Source organism: Silene latifolia, chromosome X (assembly GCF_048544455.1).
Source record: "Silene latifolia isolate original U9 population chromosome X, ASM4854445v1, whole genome shotgun sequence".
In the NCBI taxonomy this organism is placed as follows: Eukaryota; Viridiplantae; Streptophyta; class Magnoliopsida; order Caryophyllales; family Caryophyllaceae; genus Silene; species Silene latifolia.
Window position 1 is genome coordinate 327550573 of NC_133537.1, and position 23758 is coordinate 327574330.

Here is a 23758-nt window from a genome sequence, read left to right on the forward strand (position 1 = left end):
AAAGACGGGTTTTGGTTTGAATATGCCATGCTTAGCTCGAGTGGCCATTTGTGGCGAGGGTGGAGGCGGGGGTGGTGGAGGAGGAGGAGGGGGAGGAGGGGTCGACTGGGTGTTGTTTGGGCTGGGGTTCGACGAAGGAGGCGAACCAGGGGGACCGTGCACAGGGGAGGCAGGGCCAGCACTGGTCGACGGCTGTCCAGAGGCAGCACGACGGGGAGAGGGAGGGTCGTCTGATGTGGCTGTTTGGTGTAGCTGAAGGGTGGTGTAAGGATTGGGGCCGTGGTCAAGGAACTGATAGGACGAGGTGGGGTTCGATTTTGTGGTTGCAAAAGGGAACACTGTTTCATCAAAAGTAACATGACGGGCCACAATGATCTTACGGGTTGCAAGGTCCAAACACTTGTATCCACGATGGTTAGACGGGTATCCGATAAATACACAAGGAATAGCACGGGGGTCCAATTTGTGTATGGTAGTCGGGGGTATGTGAGGGTAACAAAGGCAACCGAAAGTCCTTTGGTTGACATAGGACGGGTCTCTTTTGTAAAGGCTAGCAGTGGGAGACGTGTAATGGTTGGCTTTGCTAGGTAGGACATTATGAATGTAGGTAGCCATTGCTAGGGCATGATGCCACATATTTGGAGGCATGTGAGCATGGATAAGAAGGGTGCGAATGGTGTTGTTTATAGTTCGGATTTTTCGTTCCGCTTTACCATTTTGAGGGGAGGTGTGGGGACAAGAAAACCGAAATAAAAGACCATTGGACGCGAAGAATTTATGGAGAGTAGAGTTATCGAATTCCCTACCATTGTCACATTGTAAGGTTTTTATGGGTAGATTAAATTGAGTTTTAATCATGTCATAAAAGGAGAGGAATATTTGTGTGACTTGAGATTTATTGGTAAGGGGAAAGGTCCACAAAAAATTGGTGTAATCGTCAAGGAACAAAATATAATAGCGATGATTAAGTGTACTCAAAACGGGAGAGGTCCATAAATCGGTATGCATTATGTCAAATGGTAATAAAGTGCTAGATAAGGAATCATGAAAAGGAAGTTTAATGTGTTTTCCTAATTGACATGAATTGCAACAAACAAATTTATTAATAGGACGACAACTAATGTTTTTATGAGCACACAAACTATTAAAAACGTCGGGGCCGGGATGTCCTAGGCGATCGTGCCAAGTTGAGGTAGAGATAGCGGTAAGGGCTTGGGCTTGGGCTGTCGATGGAGAAGGTGGCGTAGGGGAGAGAGGGTAGAGGTCCCCCGTGCTATTACTTCTCATGATCGGCGTCCCCGTCTTGAGATCCTTCACAGTAAAACCGAACGGGTCAAATTCAACGGATACAAAATTATCGGTTGTAAATTTCCGAACGGACACTAAATTTTTAATGATATTAGGGACATGTAAGACATTTAAAGTGAGGGATTGATGAGGAGGGGGAAGGGACAACGCACCTCGACCGACAATAGGAATCAATTGACCATTTCCGACTATAATATGACGATTACTACCAGATTTAGAATAAGAAGAAAGAGTACCATTGTTGGATGTCATGTGCGACGATGCACCTGTGTCCATATAATAAGCATCGTCCGGCTGTTGAAGCGTTAACGATTGCATCACCGCTGCAATGTCCGTTGGTACAAACGTGCCTTGTGCTGCTCCCATAGTCCCTGGTTGAGCAATAAAGGCCTGATTAAGCCGTGGTCCAAGGATACCCTGAGAGCGCGACGGAGGTGAAGGTGTCCAGCCAGCCGTAGGGTACGGGCATGGCGGAACAGTCCACCCCTGTTGCTGCGGTGCCTGCCAAGGTGACAGGGGGACCCACTGTAATACTCCGTATTTATAGTCTTGGGGGTACTCTATCGAGTAGGCCTTACTCTGTCGAGTAAGGGTAAGTGGCGAAGCAAAATAGTTTCTGACCTGTTGGGCACTCGATCGAGTAGCCGGGGCACTCGATCGAGTAGAAGGGTACTCGATCGAGTACCTTGGGTACTCGATCGAGTGTCCGGTTTCTGGGGAGTTTTTCGCGGGTTTTGTTAATTATGCGATTAGGGTATTTAAACATAATCGTCGTTGTTTTAATTCACTTTTACCAAAACCTAAAACCTGTTTAAGAGAGAAAGCAGTCGGTCATCTTCCTAATCGCATCCTTAACAATTCCCGGAGTTCAGACGGTCAGTTCGTATCGTAGTTCGTGTCGTTGGATTCCTTGCGTCGAGGGTAAGCTTTTAATGTAATTTATATAATGTTTTGCTAGGTTTGGTCAAACCCTAATGAATTAGGGGGTTTTATGAATAGTAAGTAATTGGTAGTCTTTATGTGTCATATGTTAGGAGGAGAATTCGTAGAAGAGGCGTTTTGAGACAGCTGTAGATACCGTCTGCGTGTTGTGCTTTCCAGGTAGGATTTCCTACTCAGTATTAGTCCCATAATGGGATATTGGTGATGTGCTGTAGTTAGTTGTTTGATATGATGATTGTGATTGTGATTGTGATTGTGGTTGTGTTTGTTGATGGTTCTCGAGATGCGTTCTCGGCTGAGTGGGGTCACTTGCGGGAGTGATCTCACGCCCTAGTTTCGCCCTTCGTGGAACCCGCCACGAAAGGGGATGTGCACATTAATGGACAGGGTTATCGCTCGTACGATGAGCGGGGCTTAGGTGGGAACGGCTGCGGTCCCCAGCTGGTGAGGGGTCCAAAGTGGGACGGTCGGTATTGAGATGATGGGAGTTGGTGGTGTATGTGTGTGTGTGACGGTTAATTTGTCTGTTTGTCTTATTGTTGTTATCTATATTGATTGTGTGATTAATCTTGCCGGTGTTGTTTTGTAAAACTGCGGTGATCCATTCGGGGATGGTGAGCAGATATTGAACAGTATAGAGATGATCTTGGGATAGCTGGGATGGCCACGACATGACGATAGAGTCTTCCATTTGTAGTTTAGTATTTATTTACATTTTGATTGAGAACAGATAGTTTGGCATACTGTATTGTACTTTCAGTTTGGTTTTGAGGATTGTACTTATTCATTAAACTACTTATAATAAATGTTGTTTTTGTTTTGTCTATTTGATTATCATACCTCGGGCAACCGAGATGGTGATGTCTTCATACCTGAGTGGTCCTGGTAAGGCACTCGGAGTATGGGGGTGTTACAAATGGTATCAGAGCGACGATCCTGAAACCTGTAACCAATGAACTTAATGAACATAGGGAGTCAATTAAAATGAACCCGGAGTAAAAGTTGTAGGAGCTAGTGCAAAGGCTTGGGAGACGTCCTAAAGTCGCGGGGGTCGCCCTACAACTTTGAACCGGTCACATGGGGGAAATATGTGTTGAGTCATGTGTGTGCTTAGTAACTTGCGTAACAATGTGATGGAATGTGTTGATGGTTGGATGTTCGAATTGGAAGTTGATGAGATGAAAGAAAAGTAATGTTATATATATATATAGACATTGTTGATGAACTGATAGCATGATGGAATGTTTTTACAACGTGGCAATTAATAGCATGATTGTTATGATATAATGTGATTTATAAAGTTAGCATGTTAGTATACGACGTAATATGCGGGTAGCTCTTACGTATTGGTGGTACTTGATCGAGTGAGGCTGACTCGATCGGGTAGGTTTTTGGCGATTTTGAGTCCAGAATCGAGTTTTGGGGCACTCGATCGAGTAACTAGGGGTACTCGATCGAGTAGAAATCACTCGATCGAGTAGCCTAGATACTCGATCGAGTGGGTTAGAGATCAGAAGGTCTGTTTGGTTCTGGAGTTTGGGTACTCGATCGAGTACATGGGGGCACTCGATCGAGTAGCCTGTTACTCGATCGAGTGGGTTTGGATACTCGATCGAGTAGGTTAAGGCGCGCGTTTCGTGTTTTGAGGTTTAGTACGCGTGTTTATGTTTATCCCTTTCTTATATAGCTTCAAGATGCCGCCCAAGAGAAATGCTTTGTACGCGAGAGCTGAGCTTATGACTACGGATGACATCGTTAAGATGTTGGAACACCAGGACGCTCTTACTGAGACCCTGAAGAGAGTGAATGAGGACAAGGATAAGAGTAAGGAGAAGGAGAAGGAGGTTGACCATGCTAAAGTCAGCCTCTATATTGCGAGGTTTAACCCGAAGGAGTACAAGGGAGTTGAGGAGCCTAACCATCTTGATAGTTGGCTGAGGGAGATGGAGAACATACTAGATTTAGTTATTTGTCCCGATGAGATGAGAGTGGATCAGCCGCATTCTATCCGAGAGAGGCACTGGCAAATGGTGGGATTCGGTGAAGGTGAGTGCCAAGGAGATATATACCAACCAGGGGTTACCCGCTATACCTTGGGAGGAGTTTCGTAGGGTCATGTGAGGAAGGAGTTCGTACAGAACATGTGAGGAGTAAGTTGAGAGAGGAGTTCGACAAGTTTAAGATGACGGCTGAGATGTCGTGGCGAGTACTACGAGCGGTTCAATGAGAAATCCAGATATCCGAGGATATGGGTTTGAGTGAGGAGAATCGGGCTTTGAGGTTTGAGAGAGGGCTAACCACGAAAATTATGGATAAGTTACCCGTGGGAGTCCTTGCGATGTGAAGGAAGCGTATGAGAGGGCCGGGAGAGCCGAGAGACTAGTGGAGATGGCTCGGGAGAGGTCGGTGAGAGAAGAGGAAGTCCGAGAGCGAGGGTGGTGGCCAATCTAATTTCAAGAAAGGCAACCACAATCAATCTAAGGGATTTTCTTCTGGTCCGGGTTTAGTCTTTGGAACTTCCTTTGGGCGAGGTCGTGGGAGTGTGAGCAATAGCTGGGGAGTGACTGCTTTGGTTGTGGTGGCGTAGGCCACAAGAGACATGAGTGCACGAGTGCACCGGGATCTTTCGAGAGACTGCACGAGCTTTGCAAGCAACGGACCCGGTGGATCATGGCCAAACCGGGAGGTCGAGCTACAGAGTGGAGGCAACCGCAACGGCGGTAATTCTTATCCGAAGACACCGATGAACAACAACAACAATCAAGGGTCGGGTGCTAAGCCGACCGCATCGCCTAATCTTGTCCGGGGAGGTGGGCGGAAGACCGATGGCAAGTTGTTCATGATGGACAAGAAGGCGGTGAGGAGGATGCGCACGTTATCACCCCGGTACATTCCTTGTTAATGGTATTCCTACGTTTGTTTTGTTTGATTCGGGGGCTTCTCAGTCGTTTGTGTCTTCGAGTCATGTAAAACAGTTGGGTTTGAGGGTGTATGAGTCAGTTAGGGAGCAAGTTTTCATACCTTCAGGTGAGTCTGTATCGTGTGGGAGGTTGTTTAGAGGTGTATCTTTGATAGTTGGGCAAGTCAATTTCCCTGTAGACTTGCTAGAGTTTCCTTTTAATGGTTTTGAGATGATAGTTGGGATAGATTGGTTAGGAAAGTATAAAGCTAAGATAGACTGTCATCAAAAGAAAGTGTCCCTAAGAGGTCCTAAGGGTGTTAGTGTGTCTTACCGTAGGTTTCTAGTCAAACCCAAAGTTAAGTTGATTGCAAATTTGTCACCTTGAAGTCGTATCGAGGAAGGGATGTCCTCGATTTTGTGCCATGTGAGAGATGACCGGATAGAGAGCCCGGCGGTTGATGAGATACCAGTGGTGGGAGAGTTTGCGAGATGTCTTTCGAGAGGAGATTAGGGGTTGCCACCGAAGAGGGAGATAGATTTCACCGTTGAGTTGAAGCCAGGGACGGGGCCAATATCTAAGGCACCGTACCGTATGGGTCCTAAGGAGATGGAGGAACTTAGGAGACAGTTGGATGATTTGATAGAGAAGGGATACATTATACCAAGTGTATCGCCTTGGGGAGCACCAGTTCTTTTCGTGAAGAAGAAAGATGGGAGTTTGAGGTCGTGCATAGATTACCGGAGTCGAACCGTGTGACGATAAAGAACAAGTATCCTTTGCCAAGGATAGATGACCTGTTTGATCGGTTGAGTGGTGCAACAGTCTTTTCTAAGATTGATTTGAGGTCGGGGTACCATCGGGTGAAGATTAGAGAGGTGGACATACCGAAGAAACTGACTTTCACGTCGAGGTATGGCCATTATGAGTATGTAGTGATGCCGTTTGGGTTGTCTAATGCGCCGGCAGTGTTTATGGATTTGATGAATAGGATCTTGAGACAGTTCTTGGATCGGTTTGTAGTAGTGTTTATCGATGACATCTTGGTCTACTCTAAGACTAAGGAGGAGCATGAGGAGCATCTGAGGATCGTGTTGCGAACTTTGAGGGATCATGAGTTGTATGCTAAGCTGTCCAAGTGTGAGTTCTGGTTGGAGAAAGTTGCCTTTTTGGGGCATGTAATCTCTAAAGATGGGGTAGCTGTGGATCCGGCGAAGATTGAGGCGGTGACAAAGTGGGAAGCACCAAAGAATGTTCTTTGAGGTGAGGAGTTTCTTGGGTTTAGCTGGATACTACGGACGGTTCGTGAAGGATTTCTCCAAGATAGCTAGACCAATGACGGCGTTGATGAGGAAAGAGAACAGGTTTCGTTGGGATGAGAGTTGTGAGACGGCGTTCCAAACCTTAAAGGAGCGTTTGACCACGGCTCATGTCCACGGCATTACTGAAGGGAGCGAGAATTTCGAGGTCTATCTGGATGCCTCGAAGAATGGGTTGGGATGTGTGTTGATGCAGAATGGTAAAGTAATTGCCTATGCTTCTAGGCTGTTGAAGCCTTATGAGGAGAACTACCCTACTCATGACCTGGAGTTGGGTGCGGTGGTGTTTGCTCTCAAGATTTGGAGGCACTACCTTTATGGAGCAATCTTTAAGGTATTTTTGGATCACAAGAGTCTCAAGTACATCTTCAATGAAGGAGTTGAACATGAGACAGAGGAGGTGGATGGAGTGATTGGTGATTACGACATGGAAATCATCTACCATGAAGGGAAGGCCAATGTTGTTGTTGATGCTTTGAGTAGAAAGAGTGTACATTCCTTGTGTACAGCTCTATCTTTGATGAGGTTGAGGGATGAGGTAGCGAGCTTTGGGATTCATATGATGCAGAAAGGAGATGCTATGGGTGATATGACAATACACATGGAGTTTTATGATGATATTCGAGGTAAGCGAGGCTTTGGATCCTAAGATAGTGGAGTGGAGAGTGGAGTAGAGAAAGGGACAGTGTCCGGTTTTCCATTCATACAGATGGTAGCTTGAGGTTTGATGGTAGGTGGTGTGTTCCTAATGACGAGGAGTTGAAAAAGACAATCATGACATAAGCGCATTGCACACCATATTCAGTGCATCCGGTGGAGACAAGCTTTACAAAGATTTGAAGAAAACGTTTTGGTGGCTTGGGATGAAGAAAGAGACAAGTGGTGAGTTTGTATCCCGTTGTTTGACATGCCGAGAGAGTTAAAGGGGAACAGAGAAGACCACAAGGTAAGGTTGGTCTTTGGAGGTGCTCGAGTGGAAGTGGGAATCCATTTCCATGGATTTCATTGTGGGTTTGCCGAAGAGTCAACAAGGTAACAATATGATTTGGGTGATAGTGGATCGTCGACCAAGTCACTCACTTTGTTCAATGAAAGATACATGGACTAAGGCACAATTGGCTATGGCCTATCGAAAGAACGTGCTTAAGTTACATGGAGTCCCTAAGGACATAGTGTCGGACAGAGATGCGAGGTTTATCTCAAGGTTTTGGAAGGAGTTGCAGGAATCGTTGGGAACAACTTTGAAGATGAGTACTGACATTTCATCCTCGCGACAGACGGGGAGAGACCGAGAGAACAATCAAGACTCGGAGGATATGTTGCGAGCTTGTGTGATGGATTTTGGTGGTGGCTGGGAGCAGAGGTTGGACTTGATAGAGTTTTCTTACAACAACAGCTATCACACTAGTATTGGTATGGCACCGTTTGAGGCTTTGTATGGGAGGAGATGTAGGAGTCCGATCTGTTGGGACGATAGTCTTTGAGGCGAGTGGTTTTAGGACCAGAGATGGTACATGAGATGGTGGAACAGATTAAGATGATCAGAGAACGGATGAGAGAGCCCGGGATCGACAGAAGAGTTATGCAGATCTACATCGTCGGGACATAGAGTTTCGGGTTGGGGACAAGGTTCTTACGAAAGTGTCTCCCATGCGTGGGGTTATGAGGTTTGGGAAGAAAGGCAAGCTAAGTCAGAAGTTTATAGGGCCTTATGAGATCTTAGAGCGAGTTGGGGAAGTGGCTTATCGTTTGGCTTTACCGGTGCATTGGAGAGAGTGCATAATGTGTTTCATGTATCGCAGCTGCGGAAGTATGTGAGTGACCCGTCACATGTGTTGGAGGAAGAGAGCTTAGAGCTGGATGAGTCTTTATCATATCTGGAGGTGCCTAAGCAGATCCTAGACCGAAAGGTTAGAAAGACCGGGGGTGGTGAGACAGTTCGCTTAAGATCCTTTGGTCTAACCACGAGTCCGAGGAAGCTACATGGGAGGCAGAGGAGATCATGAAAGAGCGTTACCCTTTCCTTTTGCTCGGTATGTATGGTTACGGGGACGTAACCTTGTTTCTTTTAGGGGGGTAGGAGATGATCGCGAGAGTTTTTAAGAGTTCTATATACACCTTTTATATGTTGTGTCGGTATGATTGTCGGGATAGGTTGGGGGTTAGTATCATGTTTTACGTCGTGTTTTGTTTGACCTTCGAGTCGGGAGGCTTATGGGAGTACCTTTGTTTAGTGGTGGTTTGAACTTCGGGGACGAAGTTCCTTTTAGGAGGAAGACCGTAATACTCCGTATTTATAGTCTTGGGGTACTCTATCGAGTAGGCCTTACTCTGTCGAGTAAGGGTAAGTGGCGAAGCAAAATAGTTTCGACTGTTGGGCACTCGATCGAGTAGTGGGGCACTCGATCGAGTAGGGGTACTCGATCGAGTACCTTGGGTACTCGATCGAGTGTCCGGTTTACGGGGAGTTTTTCGCGGGTTTTGTTAATTATGCGATTAGGGTATTTAAACATAATCGTCGTTGTTTTAATTCACTTTTACCAAAACCTAAAACCTGTTTAAGAGAGAAAGCAGTCGGTCATCTTCCTAATCGCATCCTTAACAATTCCCGGAGTTCAGACGGTCAGTTCGTATCGTAGTTCGTGTCGTTGGATTCCTTGCGTCGAGGGTAAGCTTTTAATGTAATTTATATAATGTTTTGCTAGGTTTGGTCAAACCCTAATGAATTAGGGGGTTTTATGAATAGTAAGTAATTGGTAGTCTTTATGTGTCATATGTTAGGAGGAGAATTCGTAGAAGAGGCGTTTTGAGACATTTTGTAGATACCGTCTGCGTGTTGTGCTTTCCGGTAGGATTTCCTACTCGGTATTAGTCCCATAATGGGATATTGGTGATGTCTTTGTAGTTAGTTGTTTGATATGATGATTGTGATTGTGATTGTGATTGTGGTTGTGTTTGTTGATGGTTCTCGAGATGCGTTCTCGGCTGAGTGGGGTCACTTGCGGGAGTGATCTCACGCCCTAGTTTCGCCCTTCGTGGAACCCGCCACGAAAGGGGATGTGCACATTAATGGACGGGGTTATCGCTCGTACGATGAGCGGGGCTTAGGTGGGAACGGCTGCGGTCCCCCATCTTGGCGGGTCCAGTGGACGGTCGATATTGAGATGATGGGAGTTGGTGGTGTATGTGTGTGTGATTGATTCAATTTGTCTGTTTGTCTTATTGTTGTTATCTATATTGATTGTGTGATTAGTACTGACCCGGTGTTGTTTTGTAAAACCTGCGGTGATCCATTCGGGGGATGGTGAGCGAGATATTGAACAGTATAGAGATGATCTTGGGATATTTGGGATGGCCACGACATGACGATAGAGTCTTCCGCTGTAGTTTAGTATTTATTTACATTTCAGTTGAGAACAGATAGTTTGGCATACTGTATTGTACTTTCAGTTTGGTTTTGAGGATTGTACTTATTCATTAAACTACTTATAATAAATGTTGTTTTTGTTTTGTCTATTTGATTATCATACCTCGGGCAACCGAGATGGTGATGTCTTCATACCTGAGTGGTCCTGGTAAGGCACTCGGAGTATGGGGGTGTTACAAATGGTATCAGAGCGACGATCCTGAAACCTGTAACCAATGAACTTAATGAACATAGGGAGTCAATTAAAATGAACCCGGAGTAAAAGTTGTAGGAGCTAGTGCAAAGGCTTGGGAGACGTCCTAAAGTCGCGGGGGTCGCCCTACAACTTTGAACCGGTCACATGGGGGAAATATGTGTTGAGTCATGTGTGTGCTTAGTAACTTGCGTAACAATGTGATGGAATGTGTTGATGGTTGGATGTTCGAATTGGAAGTTGATGAGATGAAAGAAAAGTAATGTTATATATATATATAGACATTGTTGATGAACTGATAGCATGATGGAATGTTTTTACAACGTGGCAATTAATAGCATGATTGTTATGATATAATGTGATTTATAAAGTTAGCATGTTAGTATACGACGTAATATGCGGGTAGCTCTTACGTATTGGTGGTACTTGATCGAGTGAGGCTGACTCGATCGGGTAGGTTTTTGGCGATTTTGAGTCCAGAATCGAGTTTTGGGGCACTCGATCGAGTAACTAGGGGTACTCGATCGAGTAGGGGGTCACTCGATCGAGTAGCCTAGATACTCGATCGAGTGGGTTAGAGATCGAAGGTCCTGTTTGGTTCGGAGTTTGGGTACTCGATCGAGTACATGGGGGCACTCGATCGAGTAGCCCTTTACTCGATCGAGTGGGTTTGGATACTCGATCGAGTAGGTTCTGGGCAGCGCGTTTTCGTGTTTTGAGGTTTAGTACGCGTGTTTATGTTTATCCCTTTCTTATATAGCTTCAAGATGCCGCCCAAGAGAAATGCTTTGTACGCGAGAGCTGAGCTTATGACTACGGATGACATCGTTAAGATGTTGGAACACCAGGACGCTCTTACTGAGACCCTGAAGAGAGTGAATGAGGACAAGGATAAGAGTAAGGAGAAGGAGGTTGACCATGCTAAAGTCAGCCTCTATATTGCGAGGTTTAACCCGAAGGAGTACAAGGGAGTTGAGGAGCCTAACCATCTTGATAGTTGGCTGAGGGAGATGGAGAACATACTAGATTTAGTTCGTTGTCCTGATGAGATGAGAGTGGATCAGCTGCATTCTATCCGAGAGAGGCGGTGGCAAATGGTGGGATTCGGTGAAGGTGAGTGCCAAGGAGATATATACCAACCGGGGGTTACCTCGCTATACCTTGGGAGGAGTTTCGTAGGGGTGTGAGGAAGGAGTTCGTACCAGAACATGTGAGGAGTAAGTTGAGAGAGGAGTTCGACAAGTTTAAGATGACGGCTGAGATGTCTGTGGCTGAGTACTACAGGCAGTTCAATGAGAAATCCAGATATCCCTGGTTGTTGTTGATTTCCCCGGCCGCCGTTGTTCCCACCACTTGACTGCTGATTGTTCGTCGTACCGCCGCGGCCTTGCTTCCCTCGATTGTTATTTTTTTCGATTGTTGCGACCTCCCTTCCCCTTATTCGAATTCGATCCATCCTTGGTGTTGGAATTGGGTCGGGAATCCGAATCAGGGGAATTGGATTGAGAGGCGTGGAGAGCAGTAGCGGTTGATCCCGAAACATTAGCACGACGTTTCTCTTCAAGAGCGAGCATCGATCGGGCCTTATAGAATGATGGGAGGGGATCGCGTTGTTGAATGATGGACGCGATTCCGTCATACCCATCGGAAACCTTTGTAACCATTTGAAGGACTAAGCGAGTGTCGGAGACCGGAGCACCAACATTAGCGAGTTGGTCAGCGATCATCTTGAGAGCCTGACAATAGGACGAGACGTCGTTATAGTTATCCATATGGATGCTAGAGAACTGTTGCTCCAATAACACGGCCCTAGAGTGTTGATTATCGACAAAGATATCCTTGAGACGGTTCCACGCGGCTTGTGCAGTGGCGCCGGGTTCAAGAATAGTATGGAGAAGATCAAGTGAAATGGTACTGTATATCCATTGTTTTACGATCGCGTCGAGACGAGTCCACTGAGCATCTTTTTCAATCACGGCATTCTTAGGTGGTTCGATGTGATCTATCACGTCGAAAGCACGAGCAGTATTCATGAAGAGTTCTACCCAAGATGCATAGTGGACATTCTCGGACTCGAGCGTAATCTGGACGTAATTTTTGATATTGGAAACTGAATAGGCCGGGTGAAAGGGAGTTTTGTTCGGAACGGCGTCGTTAGTCATGGCTTCTGAGTGAAGGGAAGACGAGGAAGGAGAAGAGAGGAGCGGAAGGCTTTGTGATCTTTTTAGGGTTGATACCATATAAGAATTGTGTTTCCCTTGAATAATTCTATTCCTTCATAGAGAATATATACATCTCGTTTGATAACTGATTACAGTCAATACCATCTACAAATAAGGCAACCAACTCCTAAATATATGCACCTACTATATTTGCATAAATTACATGTGTGAATATACATAAGTATATTCTAATAGTATATTCTAATAGATACGCAGCAGGCCCCAGCTACGGCTTTGCAAATGGGGAGGCGTCATTCTATTGCTTTCAGTTTTTTTTTTTTTTTAGACAAAGGTGTACTAGTTTTATAAACTCTATAAAATACGAGTACAAACAAAGTCGATTACAAAACAAACTGGGGGCCAAAAGAGACCCCTAAACTAGTAAAAACACAACTAGCAGAGCTAGTATTACAAACTGAATTAACTAGAACACAAAGACGACGTTTTTTGTACGGGGGATGGAAAAGGCAGTCAAAATGGATCGAGTCTTTCTCTTTTCTCTTAGAACTTGCAACCTTCTCCTGTGGTCCAAACCTGCAAAAAACAGAAAACGTAGACTTACCCTTTACCTTATGGCTAATAGTCTCTCTCTTTGCTTCAAATCGGCTACAAGCTCTCCTTGAGAGCGTCTTCATGGCTGTGAAAACAAACATACTCTGACAATGTAAGGGTTTAGAGTCGATGATCCCAGGCTGGTCCAAAATGGCACCTGGAGTCATAGAAACTTTGCCAACCTCACTAAAATGCTCTAAACTGCTATGAGCTGACAAACGAGGTCTCTTAACCTCGTGACAATCAGCCACTTCGTCATCAGAAATACTCAGATTGCTTGCAGGACCACCGTCGGTAGATGTAAAATGAACCATGGGCATAGGAGAAAAAGAGGGAACCGCTGCTTCCCGTGAAGGATCTTCATGGGGAGTTCCCGTCGAGGTAGAAATTTTAGTAATGAGGGGGCGAACACTCATGGATGCCCCCGATTTGGGATGGAAAAATTGTAGCTTCTTCCCAAGCTTCAATGTCTCATAATCTTTGGCTGAAAGATACAAATTTTTGTGGGTTTGTTTTTTGTTGGTGAAACTGTATTTGGTAGATCCCGAGGCAAAGGAAACCGAGGGGTTACTATCACACCCAACTGGCGTGGGAGGGTAAGGCTCAGTAGTGATGGTGGAGTCCATGGACATGACTGAACTCCCGGAACCCTGATTAAGCACACAACTTATCTCGTTATCATTATCAGACAACTCCATTTTACTACAAGAAGCATCACTCACAGCATCAATAGCCACAAACTTGTTGTCCAAAGCGACATCAAGTAAAGGTTTCTTACCTTTCCGATCCTTGCCTAAAGGATCAAAAGGACAAGCAATCCGTTTCCCATTGGGATTCAAACGAAGGCATTCGGTTACGACTTAGTTCACGAGCAACATCCTTATTATTTGGGTCAAGTTTCAAGGCAAACTGTAAATCATTTAAAGCCTCCGCAAAGAGATTCAAATTTTTCAAGGCGAAGCCTCTACGATACAAGGCTTTCACATTACTGGGATCAAAGTTTAAGACCAAGTTGCAAAAACATCGAGTCTCATTATAGTGAAAGAGTTTCAGCTCACAAGCCGCTAAATTAAGAACAAGGGATAGGGCAAGTGAAGTAGCCACAGGTTGATCTTGTGAGGGTGGGATGGCAAGAAAACAAAAAAATTCGAGAGCCAATTTGTAGAGACTTCCAGCAAGGGAAAAATTACCGTCTTTGAAAAGAGAATTTCCGCGATCTTTAATCATATGTATAGTGTAAACAGAAGGCTCCCCCATACTCATAATCCACTTAACCAAATCCTCATCATCCACACCATGATCATCCAAAACCAAAAATTCAGCAAGATTAAGAAGAAAAGACATATAATCCATTGAAAGAGAACTTAATCGAACAGGGATGAAACTAGAACTGGAAGCAACCAGAGAAACAGAACCAAAAGATACTAAAAAACCGGAACCTTAATTGAAATAAAAGTTCTTACAGAGAAGGATTGTTCCCTGTATAACAACTCCGTTTTCCTGCAACTTATACGAAGATGTAGAGAATCGTCGCAGGACCAGATCAGAAGAAAAGAAAGGAACCCGACTCCTCTGGAAAAAGCATACAAATACGAAAGGAGTGGAAGAAACTCCGATAAAAGAGGATGCCGGAGAAGTAGAACCTCGCCGGCGACCAAGAAGGGTGCGTTGAGGCCGCCGGCGAGGTTGGAAAACGGTGCTGATTTTTAGGGTTTACTGGGATTTATTTGGGGGTTTTTTTTTCGCACCGCTAAAATACTGGGATAGGGATTTTCTATTGCTTTCAGTTGAAATCATCAGAAAACTACTGAAATGTACTCCGTATAATACAGTAACATACTTCCTCCATCTCGGTCAATATTCAATTGTTATGTATTCCTTGTTTTTATGTGAGGTGTATTTCAAATTTTCAAACAAAGATAGCTATTGATTAGGACGGAGGGTAGATTGTTCCATGAGCTGAGCTACTACAAGTCTACAATGTAACTAACATTCAAGCTAAAAATAATCATTTCTTAACTTTAGATAAAATTAAGCATACCCATTAAGACAGAGATATCCGTCTTGATAAGAGCACCCACAATAGAGAGGATGGTTTCATCCTCTTATTTTTTCTCTTTCTTTCTATTTTTTTGACACCTCATTTCCTCTTTCATCCATCTCATTTCCCACTATCTACATCCTCTTCATTTCTACTACATCTTTTTTCCTCCGCAATAGAGATGATCCTCTTATATTATTTTTCTTATTATTATATTTATTTTATTTATATTTAATATTATGGGTTATTTTATATTGTTTTAATAATTTACAAATTAATAAAACTAATTTTAAAAAAAGTTTGTGTTGCTAAATTAAATAACATATAAAATTCATAAAACAAAACAAATCAAATTCATAATACAAAGTAAGATATAAAATTTATAAAACAAAATACATGAAACTTAACATTAAATTGTAATGCATATTTTTAGTTTATGTTCGAGTCTTGAAACATATTCCATATATGTTCGAACAAATATGAATGTACAATAACAATTAAAAGTATATTGAGTAATTTTTTTTCCATAATAAATAAAAATTATAAATTAAAATATTATCCATATGGCAAACAAACATTAGCTTGTGGGCACAAGGGCCTATGTCACCTTTCCTCTACTTTCCTCTAAAAGTAGAGGAAGCACGCATCTTCCTCTATACAAGAGGACACCCAACATAGTTCCCACAATAGAGAGGATATCCTCTTAGAGGAGAGAGAGGGTTAAGAGGAGGCTCAATCCTCTCTATTGTGGGTGCTCTAATAAAACGGGTCAAAAATCCTCTCACAGGAGTGCACAAGTCTTTTGAAGAAAAATGGTAGATTTGGATCAGAAGTATAGAAGACTAGAAATATGAAGTTTGCAGAATATTCTGCATCTCAGAACTCAGAAGGAAATTTCTGATTTAAATCATGACTAGAAATATGTTTAGTTTTCACCCTTCTGTTTTTAGTTTTCGATAATGTCCTATAATTTCATATAACGATTCATATCGACCATTCTTATAATTTCATGACACAATATTTGCAATGTGAACACTCAAGAGCTGCATATGAACATTGGCTGGTATAAAGCTTGGAATTCAATCATAGGAGTCTAACATACCACCATTTTTTCCCAATGTCTGGGACTCGTGATTTAGTAGTCACAAATCCCACTTCGAATAGCTTTGTAACTTGAGCTATTTCAAAGCGCAAAAAACATGAACATGGTGTAGGAAACTTTCCTCTATTGTGAAAAAGTTGGCTGATAATCGATATAACTTCAGAATGACAACAGTTATACAACAGCAGTGCAGATTTACATCTCGCTTACAGTTGAGAACTTATTGTTACTCAATTTACAGTCTTGGACGACAATCTCCTAGGAGCAACTACCTTAGAAAAAATTTCATTCTGAAGATTTTTTATTCATTACAGTCTGAATACAACTGAATCAGGTCCGATTCTTACAAGTGAACCTGCTGGGACATCATTCATGGGAGATGAGCAACAACGGTTTATGAAAAATTGCAATAAAAAGGGAGTAAAACGACGACAAATTTGAACACACAGTCATCTTGAGAAGGATGACATCTGTTTTTCGACTTTGTTCTCTCTTGCTGTCCTGTTTTAAGCACTTGGACAACACATTCGCCACAACCTCTGATATCTTTACTCGAGGAGCAAGCAAACGCTGAAGTAAAATTCTGTACAAAATTCCGAACTGTAATATAAAGAAAAAAAAAAGTACGTCTCTTGTAAAATAATACGGTTAGAGAATGGAGCTACATAAAACGTAAAACCAAAAAGAGATACCTGCCGGATCCAGCAACAAACTGAAGATTTAAACTGAAAAGTAAAAATAACATGTATAGCTTCAGCTTTCCTTTTTCCGGGTTTGTTTCACTTTTTGTACCTTCTGGTTACTTCTTGGGAACAATATATCATTTAGTTGTCTCTCAGCACTGTATTCCGAAGTAGCCTGCAAGTGTATTCAACCCCTTTTTAACATGATTCTTAACATTAACAGTCTAAGCTCCAACTGTGAGTAAATATTTTCAGGGTGTAAAGGGAGTCAAAAGAAATTTTATTATGCTGACGGGTTTTGGGCCCAGATTATGAGTAGTTGAGTACTACCTACCACTCATGGCTTTATCAACAACTATTTCGTATGTCTGTAGAAATTGATGTTTAGGCACTCGGTCAAAGCCGCCAATCAATAGATTTCACATATTTGTAACAGGTGTTCTTCTTCAAAGCAAAAGTAATATTTCTTAGCTCGCCAACTGTAGGCCTTTTGTAAACAGTAAACACAGCTAAGAATGGGTACACTCGGCCAAACTGCGATAAACAGGAGCCTGAAAGCAGTGGGGTAATGTTTTGCCAGGCTCAACCTCCATTAAAGTTGGTGGCCCAGGCCCAAGGGAGAGCTTGAGACATAGACATTCTCTCCTCAGTACCCTTAGTGAGACTTGATTTTGTGATCTCCAAGTTTTGCCACTAGACAAAAGTTTTACTTACGCGTCCTTAATTATAAGCTAAGCTTGATGTCATATAGCAGATCCTTGTCATTTCATAGGCATACTTATTGCAGCTCTGATCATGTTATTGTAATCCCTAAGGAGCAAATACTGATGCAAGGTAGTTTTACATGAGCATTATTGGAAAACCGCATGTTATTCACCAAATGTAGTTGCTATTCACAAATTTTGAACAGCAACAGATTTCAGCTAAGCTAAGTTGGCAAGTCACTGAAGGGAGTAATCATGAATTCATGACCTCAGCTTGAAACCCTTTACCCCCTTAGCATCAAACTGCCATTGTGGCTCGCTTTACATCAAGAAAATAAATCAAACAGCAGGAAGATCATAGTTGTTCAGCAGATGTTAACTTGAGATGGTTATCAGGAAAAATAAGTGAGAGGAGAAAATACCCGAGAAGTAAATGCAAAGCGCAATGTCTGTACTTGCGTTCCTGAGCAAACTCGCAAGTCAAACCCAAGGGTATCTACACCAATAAGTGATGCCTCCTATAACAAATAGCATGGAAAATTAGAACCTGACTAATTAAAAGAAGCACAACCGAAATTATAGAGGACAATTTTCATGATAATATTATCAGATGCACCTATAGGACGATTAAAACGGGGGTAGTTGTTCTTTCAGTTTGGGGGCTAATGACTAATGAGTGTATCGGTGGGGAGTTTATAGTCAAATAAATGGGTTCATCTAAATCAAGAACTGTCACAACAGCATCTTTAACAAGATTACTCTTACAAGCTTGAATATGCATGCATATCATCTACTCATAGTATCCGGAAGAGAACAAGAGGAGTTATAACCTCCACTTGAAGACCTTTGCACCTCGAACAAAGGGATTTGAGGGCATTTGTGGTCTTTTCTCCAGCTGCATTGACACGAGATATTATTTTGGAAGCAGAATGAGCAATTGCATCAGGGAACGCATTCCTGTAATCTTCCACTTCGACAGGAATCTGCCAGGAGCAGTGTGATTGATGTTCTCAGTTCGACATACACTTGTGAGCATTGAAAGAAACAAAAATCAACATATATAGTTTAAAAACAAAAATACCTGACTACCATGGGCAGAAATCAGTTCAATCTTAGCCATCTCCAGCTTATAGAATGCCGTCCCATTTGCTAAGTCATTATCCTGTTTCAAACCCTCATCCGACACAGAGTTATCTTCAGCAGAATGTGGCATATGTGCATGGCCATTAATTATACCAACATCAACATCTTCTACCTTTTCTTCCTTTGCTTTTGCACCCTTGCCAATGTCAGCATTCTTCTCCCTGTGATTTGACATGTGTTTCTGAATAACAGTCTGCTCTTCAATAAAGGCAGGTCTTAGGAGGCCCTGAATGGCTATGCCAGCTGGTTGCTGCTCCATAAAATCTATCGGGTCATCGGATGCAGCCTGGAACAAGAGAAAAAGGGTTGTAGACACCGCTAAGTTTGACATATTTTTCAACTTGGAAATCCTCAGGCATACACTGAACACAGCAAATTTCGGTGAAACTAATGAGCTCATGGGCGGCCCGTACCTAGAGCAATTCGGCCCGCGGCACCGGGGCCCAACATGGTTGGGGCCTCATCTGGTACCCACGTCATTATATTAAATTTGACTGTTCATTAATATTAGTTGGGCTTCCTTTGGCATAGTGGTGGCTACTTACATAGCCTCCGCATGACGTCCACGGTTCAATTCCCATTGTTGTCATTTTTACATCATCTTTTTTTGTTGTTCTCACTTAATATCTTTCCTCTTCTTTATTACTTACTTTAAATTAAACATTTTGGTTTCATTCTTTCTTTTAATCTCTCTAATGCTTCTCATTTATAAATTCAAAAAAATCATCTCCATGAAGTTAATCAACCAATAATTGAGTGAGACGGTCTCATACTGCGAGATTCTCCTTATTATGTAAATTACAACTCATCTATAAAAATTGAATGAATATTTTTAAATAGAAATAGACCGCCTCACAGTATAAGACCGTCTTGATCTATAAGTTATGTTAACAGAACACCATTACTCAAATATTTCCGTATATCCTTATTTTTTAAAATTAGTCTTAAAAACAAATTATCTAAATGGAATAAGTGAAGAAATGGAGGAAATATATGTTTTACGAGTAAAGTTTATGATTAAAATCAACACAATAACGTGCTTTTTTTTGTATTCATAGTATTCGAGATTTTGAATACTGCGCCTCCTCATATATTAAAGATCTCATATGTTTTTGTAACTATAAAAAAAATACGAGATATTCATCAAAAGGGCCTCCATCTAATATTTGGAACAAGGCCTCAACATTCCATTGGCCGCCCCTGATATGAGCTTATTATAAAACACTTCATCCCGACTTTATAGTCCCAAATCTGATTATTGTCGATCAATCAATCTCAACTTCAACCTTTAACTTTTCCAAATATCTGTAGAGATTTAATATAAGTAATCTTTGATTCATAAAAGAATTTTCAGATTATGGGTTTTTCTAAAGGCTGTAACTAATGTATGGTGTGAGAAAATATTGATCATATTTGACATCGTCTGGACCACCAAAGTCAAATGGAGACAATTGATTTGGAATGGAGTGAGAATGAACATGCATCTACATGTATTACTCTGCATTCTGCAACAAGTGTAGACATCAGTCACATCACATTAGCAAAGCTCATATAGAGACGAACCTCCGCAATCTTTTTCGCAAAATACATGGGATGGGAAGAACGCATTGTTTCCAGTTTAGCCCAGTCCCCCAAGGATTCGTCAGAATCAGCCCCGTCCTCTTCATCTTCGAGGATGTCAATCCAGCCCTGTAAACGAGAAAAACAAGATAATCAGGAAAATGTAGCTTAACCGAAACAATAGAATGGACAGATAAAGAATTCTCACCCCCTCAAACTCGTCATCACCATCTTCTTCGGTGTCATCATCATCCTCATCATCATCATCATCAAAATCACTTTCTTCCTCCTCGATTTCCTCAATGCCAAAATCAATTGAAGACGGGCCTGATAGCTCCATCTCATTCAACATCTCCTTTGTATCAAGACCAATGATGACTTGCTGCATTAAAGAAACCCTAAGTTTTGGAATTATCATGAGACTACACCTGAAACTTTACGTCTTAGTTAACAGACTACAATTCACTATAATAATCACAAAAATAAAATCTCCAGTGTCATGCTACTTACAACATAGTTATTATCAGAAGTCAGGGTCTGCATAATGTCTTCGTCGTTATTCACCTGGAAGTAAACATCTGTGAACAAGGCACATATAGAACTTTCAGCAGCAATGACTGAAGGAAATATGAATTGTTAAATTACTAATTGCTTAAGGAACAACACTAACAACAACTTACTTCCATGTTCATCAGTCATGTATGGTAGCTCTGGCCAGAAAATGTTTTCATGAACTTCATCATTGATCAAGCCGGAGAACATTAAAGTTGCCTCGCTGTTCACCTGACACAACATGTCAAGCAATATCAGCTAAAAGATCAAGAATGACAGCTATTCAGCCAAGTATTACACAGGGAAAAAAAATATATGGCAGTCTCAAGACCCTGATAACTCTATGTGGCTCTGCCAAGTAAAATAAAAACTATCAGTCCAAAAATATGCGATCAACACCATGTGGCCCCGCTACTGCAGTGAAGACAGCAAGACACCAGCTTTTTTAAATGGTTTAGAAGTTGGGGTGTTACGACTACAGCGAGGTAAGGGAGGTCAAATGTATTGCACTTACAAACATGCTCAAGCACCCTTACGCATACAATTGCCAAAATGATTAACTAAATCACCAACTACTTCGACGAAATATGCAGGACAGTGGTATGACACAATCTTCATAACCTAATGTACATATGAATAATATAACAATGTCTATATACCTCGATGATGGTTCGACAAGTTTCTGCAGGCGAAAGTCGACCTTCTCCAGCACCAACTGCTTCTGAGACCAGTATATCTTCAAATGGATGGTAACTAGACTTGCCATTCTCCCCTACCTCATCAGACCCTGATCCCAGAAACTTCCCACATGCTTGAATCCTATAATTAGCTGACCCTTTTCTCTTATTCAAAGAATTATCAACCTTTTTCCTCAATCTCTTCACTTTATTCCTGACAAACCATATAAAAGTCACAACCCATTTCCTCCCAATTTCATAAAACACAACCCATCAACATAACAAAGACTCCTTCTGCCTCAATCATTTATTTACCTTTTATTAAAATACCCTTCATGGCCTCACAAGGAATAAAAAAAAAGGTAGAAAAATGAACGGGGCGGAGTAAGTACAATGAGATTAACCTCCAATTATAAAAAGAACCAAACTTTAGCTAAAATTACTAAGTCAAAAAATCATGGGCTGGAATTAAAATTACCAAGGAACTGCAATATTAACTCCTACAACATCATCAGAATTCCAAATTGGACGGCAACCTGATACAATATGCAAAAATGGTACTTATTTAGACATTAAACAACAATAATACCCCGTGCCTCAATAGCTCCCGAAAATTGCACAAAAAAGTTATTTCCGAATAACCCAAGATTAAAATTGAGAACAAAAACAGCACTAAAACCAATAAAGTTTCAAACTTTATACTAAATTAATCTAAAAAAACATGGGTTTGAAAGAAAAATTACATGCTATGGAGGAAGATGAGCTCAATTGAACAGCCATGGATGAATCAATAAACATTGCTTAATTTGCTTTTAAACAATAATAAAAATAATAAGAATATTAAAAAGAGAGTTTTTTTTGTAGTAAAAGTGTAGAGAAGATGTGGATGAGAGAGATTAGCAGCTAGTGGTAGTGTGTGTTATTGGAAGTTTTTGGAGGATGAAATGGAAGATGCCATTTTTTTTGGTATTTTTTTCTGATCTTTTTGAGATTGTATCGTTTTTTGTCCGAAATGAGCAGTTTATACGTACACTATGGTCCAATTAAAACGTGCTAATCTGACAAATGTATAAGATTGATTGGGTATGAGATATGAGACTGTGTTTTGTGATATGGTGGTGAATTTGTCATTCAACAATTTGGCAACTTTTTGACGATGCACTAACGACTTTGATCCATTGGTACTTTGGTAGGATACTACCGTATTAGTATAGACCCCTTACAATATACTCCCTCCATTCAACTCCACACTACCACTTTCTTTTTTCACGTTTGCCAACGCGACTTTTACGCGCTAAATATCGTTAGCTACGTACTTGCAAAAAATATAAAAGTTAGATATTTTTAATGTACTCGTAACGTCGAATAAAACAAGATCCCACATGAATATATTTTCACGTATGTATTGGGAGAAAATTGAAATTGAATGCTTAACTATGAATAGTGTACAAAATAGATAATGGTAGTGTGGAGTTGAATGGAGGGAGTATTTACAGTCCGTTATCTATATTCAGTGTGTACAACGGCTAGTCGCTACTAAAAAAGCTCACAATCGAGAGCTATTAATTTATTACTCGGGTTTGGTTAAAAAATAAGTCTATATATGTAAGTTGACATATGCAGTGCATGGTTGGCTCGAACATAATATAGGAACGAGTATACTGCGCTTCTAAAGGAAACCAGATACTCCTTGTGGTGGCGTTATACTTCAACATGATACCGGTAAGTTAGTTATGTTTCACTTTCTCTTGCGTAATTTGTACCTCCATGAGAGCCTTATGGCACTCGCTAATTCGCTATGGATTTGCAATTTGTGAAAGATCTTAATGTACCAAACTGTTGGTGAACATGGATAATAAGGTGTGTGTCAAGCTAATTACCAAGGTCAGTTGCTAAGTATTTAGCATTCGCAATTTAATGCACCGCTGCAAGTCTCGTATTAACTCGAAAGGATGGATTTTCAATATTGAGCATACTTATCGTAAAGCTACCAGAGTTCTTGATTGGCTTGCAAATCTCAAATCTCGTCATCGACTAATTTGGTTACCTTAGATTCCCCTCCTCGGGATCTTTGTCTCATCCTTCGAGATGACGTATTCGGAGTTTCTCTTACTCGATTGATTCCATAGAGTCTTGTCCTCTCTTGTATACCAAACCAAAAAAAAATAGCAATATATGCACGATATATATAAACTTTTACTTATTTAATGTATTTTTTTAATAGACTTGAAATTAACACCTTGTTAATTTTTATATTTTTCATCATTGTATTTTGGTTTAAACAAAATAAACCTGCAGAATTAATTAAGAGAATTGAATAATGTTATGATATAGGAGTGTTTATTTTAATTACAAAAAATGTTCACCTACAAATGAATTTTATCATAAAAATCCCGGAGATAAATATTTTGCATTATTACAAATAACAATTCA

The 23758-nt window shown here is 41.5% G+C and overlaps 1 protein-coding gene across 6 annotated transcripts; it reads right to left on the bottom strand.

Annotated features, from left to right (window-relative positions):
* Nucleotides 1-16185: 16185 nt before the first annotated feature.
* On the bottom strand, nt 16186-22342 carry LOC141618374 (uncharacterized protein At3g49140-like). 6 transcript variants are annotated; one of them, XM_074435474.1, is made up of 13 exons: nt 22069-22342; nt 21804-21861; nt 21308-21539; nt 20777-20879; nt 20607-20674; nt 20305-20478; nt 20100-20225; nt 18649-18822; nt 18475-18555; nt 18224-18376; nt 17816-17911; nt 16699-16864; nt 16186-16589 (listed from the first exon to the last, which is right to left on the bottom strand). In XM_074435474.1, the coding sequence occupies exons 1-12, from the start codon at nt 22121-22123 to the stop codon at nt 16760-16762; spliced, it is 1425 nt and encodes a 474-aa protein (XP_074291575.1). In that variant the 5' UTR covers nt 22124-22342; the 3' UTR covers nt 16186-16589; nt 16699-16759. The 6 variants fall into 6 exon arrangements, with proteins under 6 accessions (XP_074291575.1, XP_074291574.1, XP_074291577.1 ...); XM_074435473.1 differs by having other exon boundaries at nt 16186-16606; XM_074435476.1 differs by having other exon boundaries at nt 16186-16606; nt 16699-17270; nt 17635-17911; nt 22069-22323.
* Between the last annotated feature and the right edge of the window lie 1416 nt (nt 22343-23758).

Bases quoted from the DNA above. Each gene is read 5' to 3' on its own strand.
- LOC141618374 (XM_074435472.1), bottom strand. From the start codon at position 22,123: ATGTTTATTGATTCATCCATGGCTGTTCAATTGAGCTCATCTTCCTCC. The intron at 21,862-22,068 runs GTAATTTTTCTT...ATATTGTATCAG, and splicing joins CTCATCTTCCTCCATAGCAT to GTTGCCGTCCAATTTGGAAT. The intron at 18,823-20,099 runs GTTCGTCTCTAT...CTCTTGTTCCAG, and splicing joins TTGCGAAAAAGATTGCGGAG to GCTGCATCCGATGACCCGAT.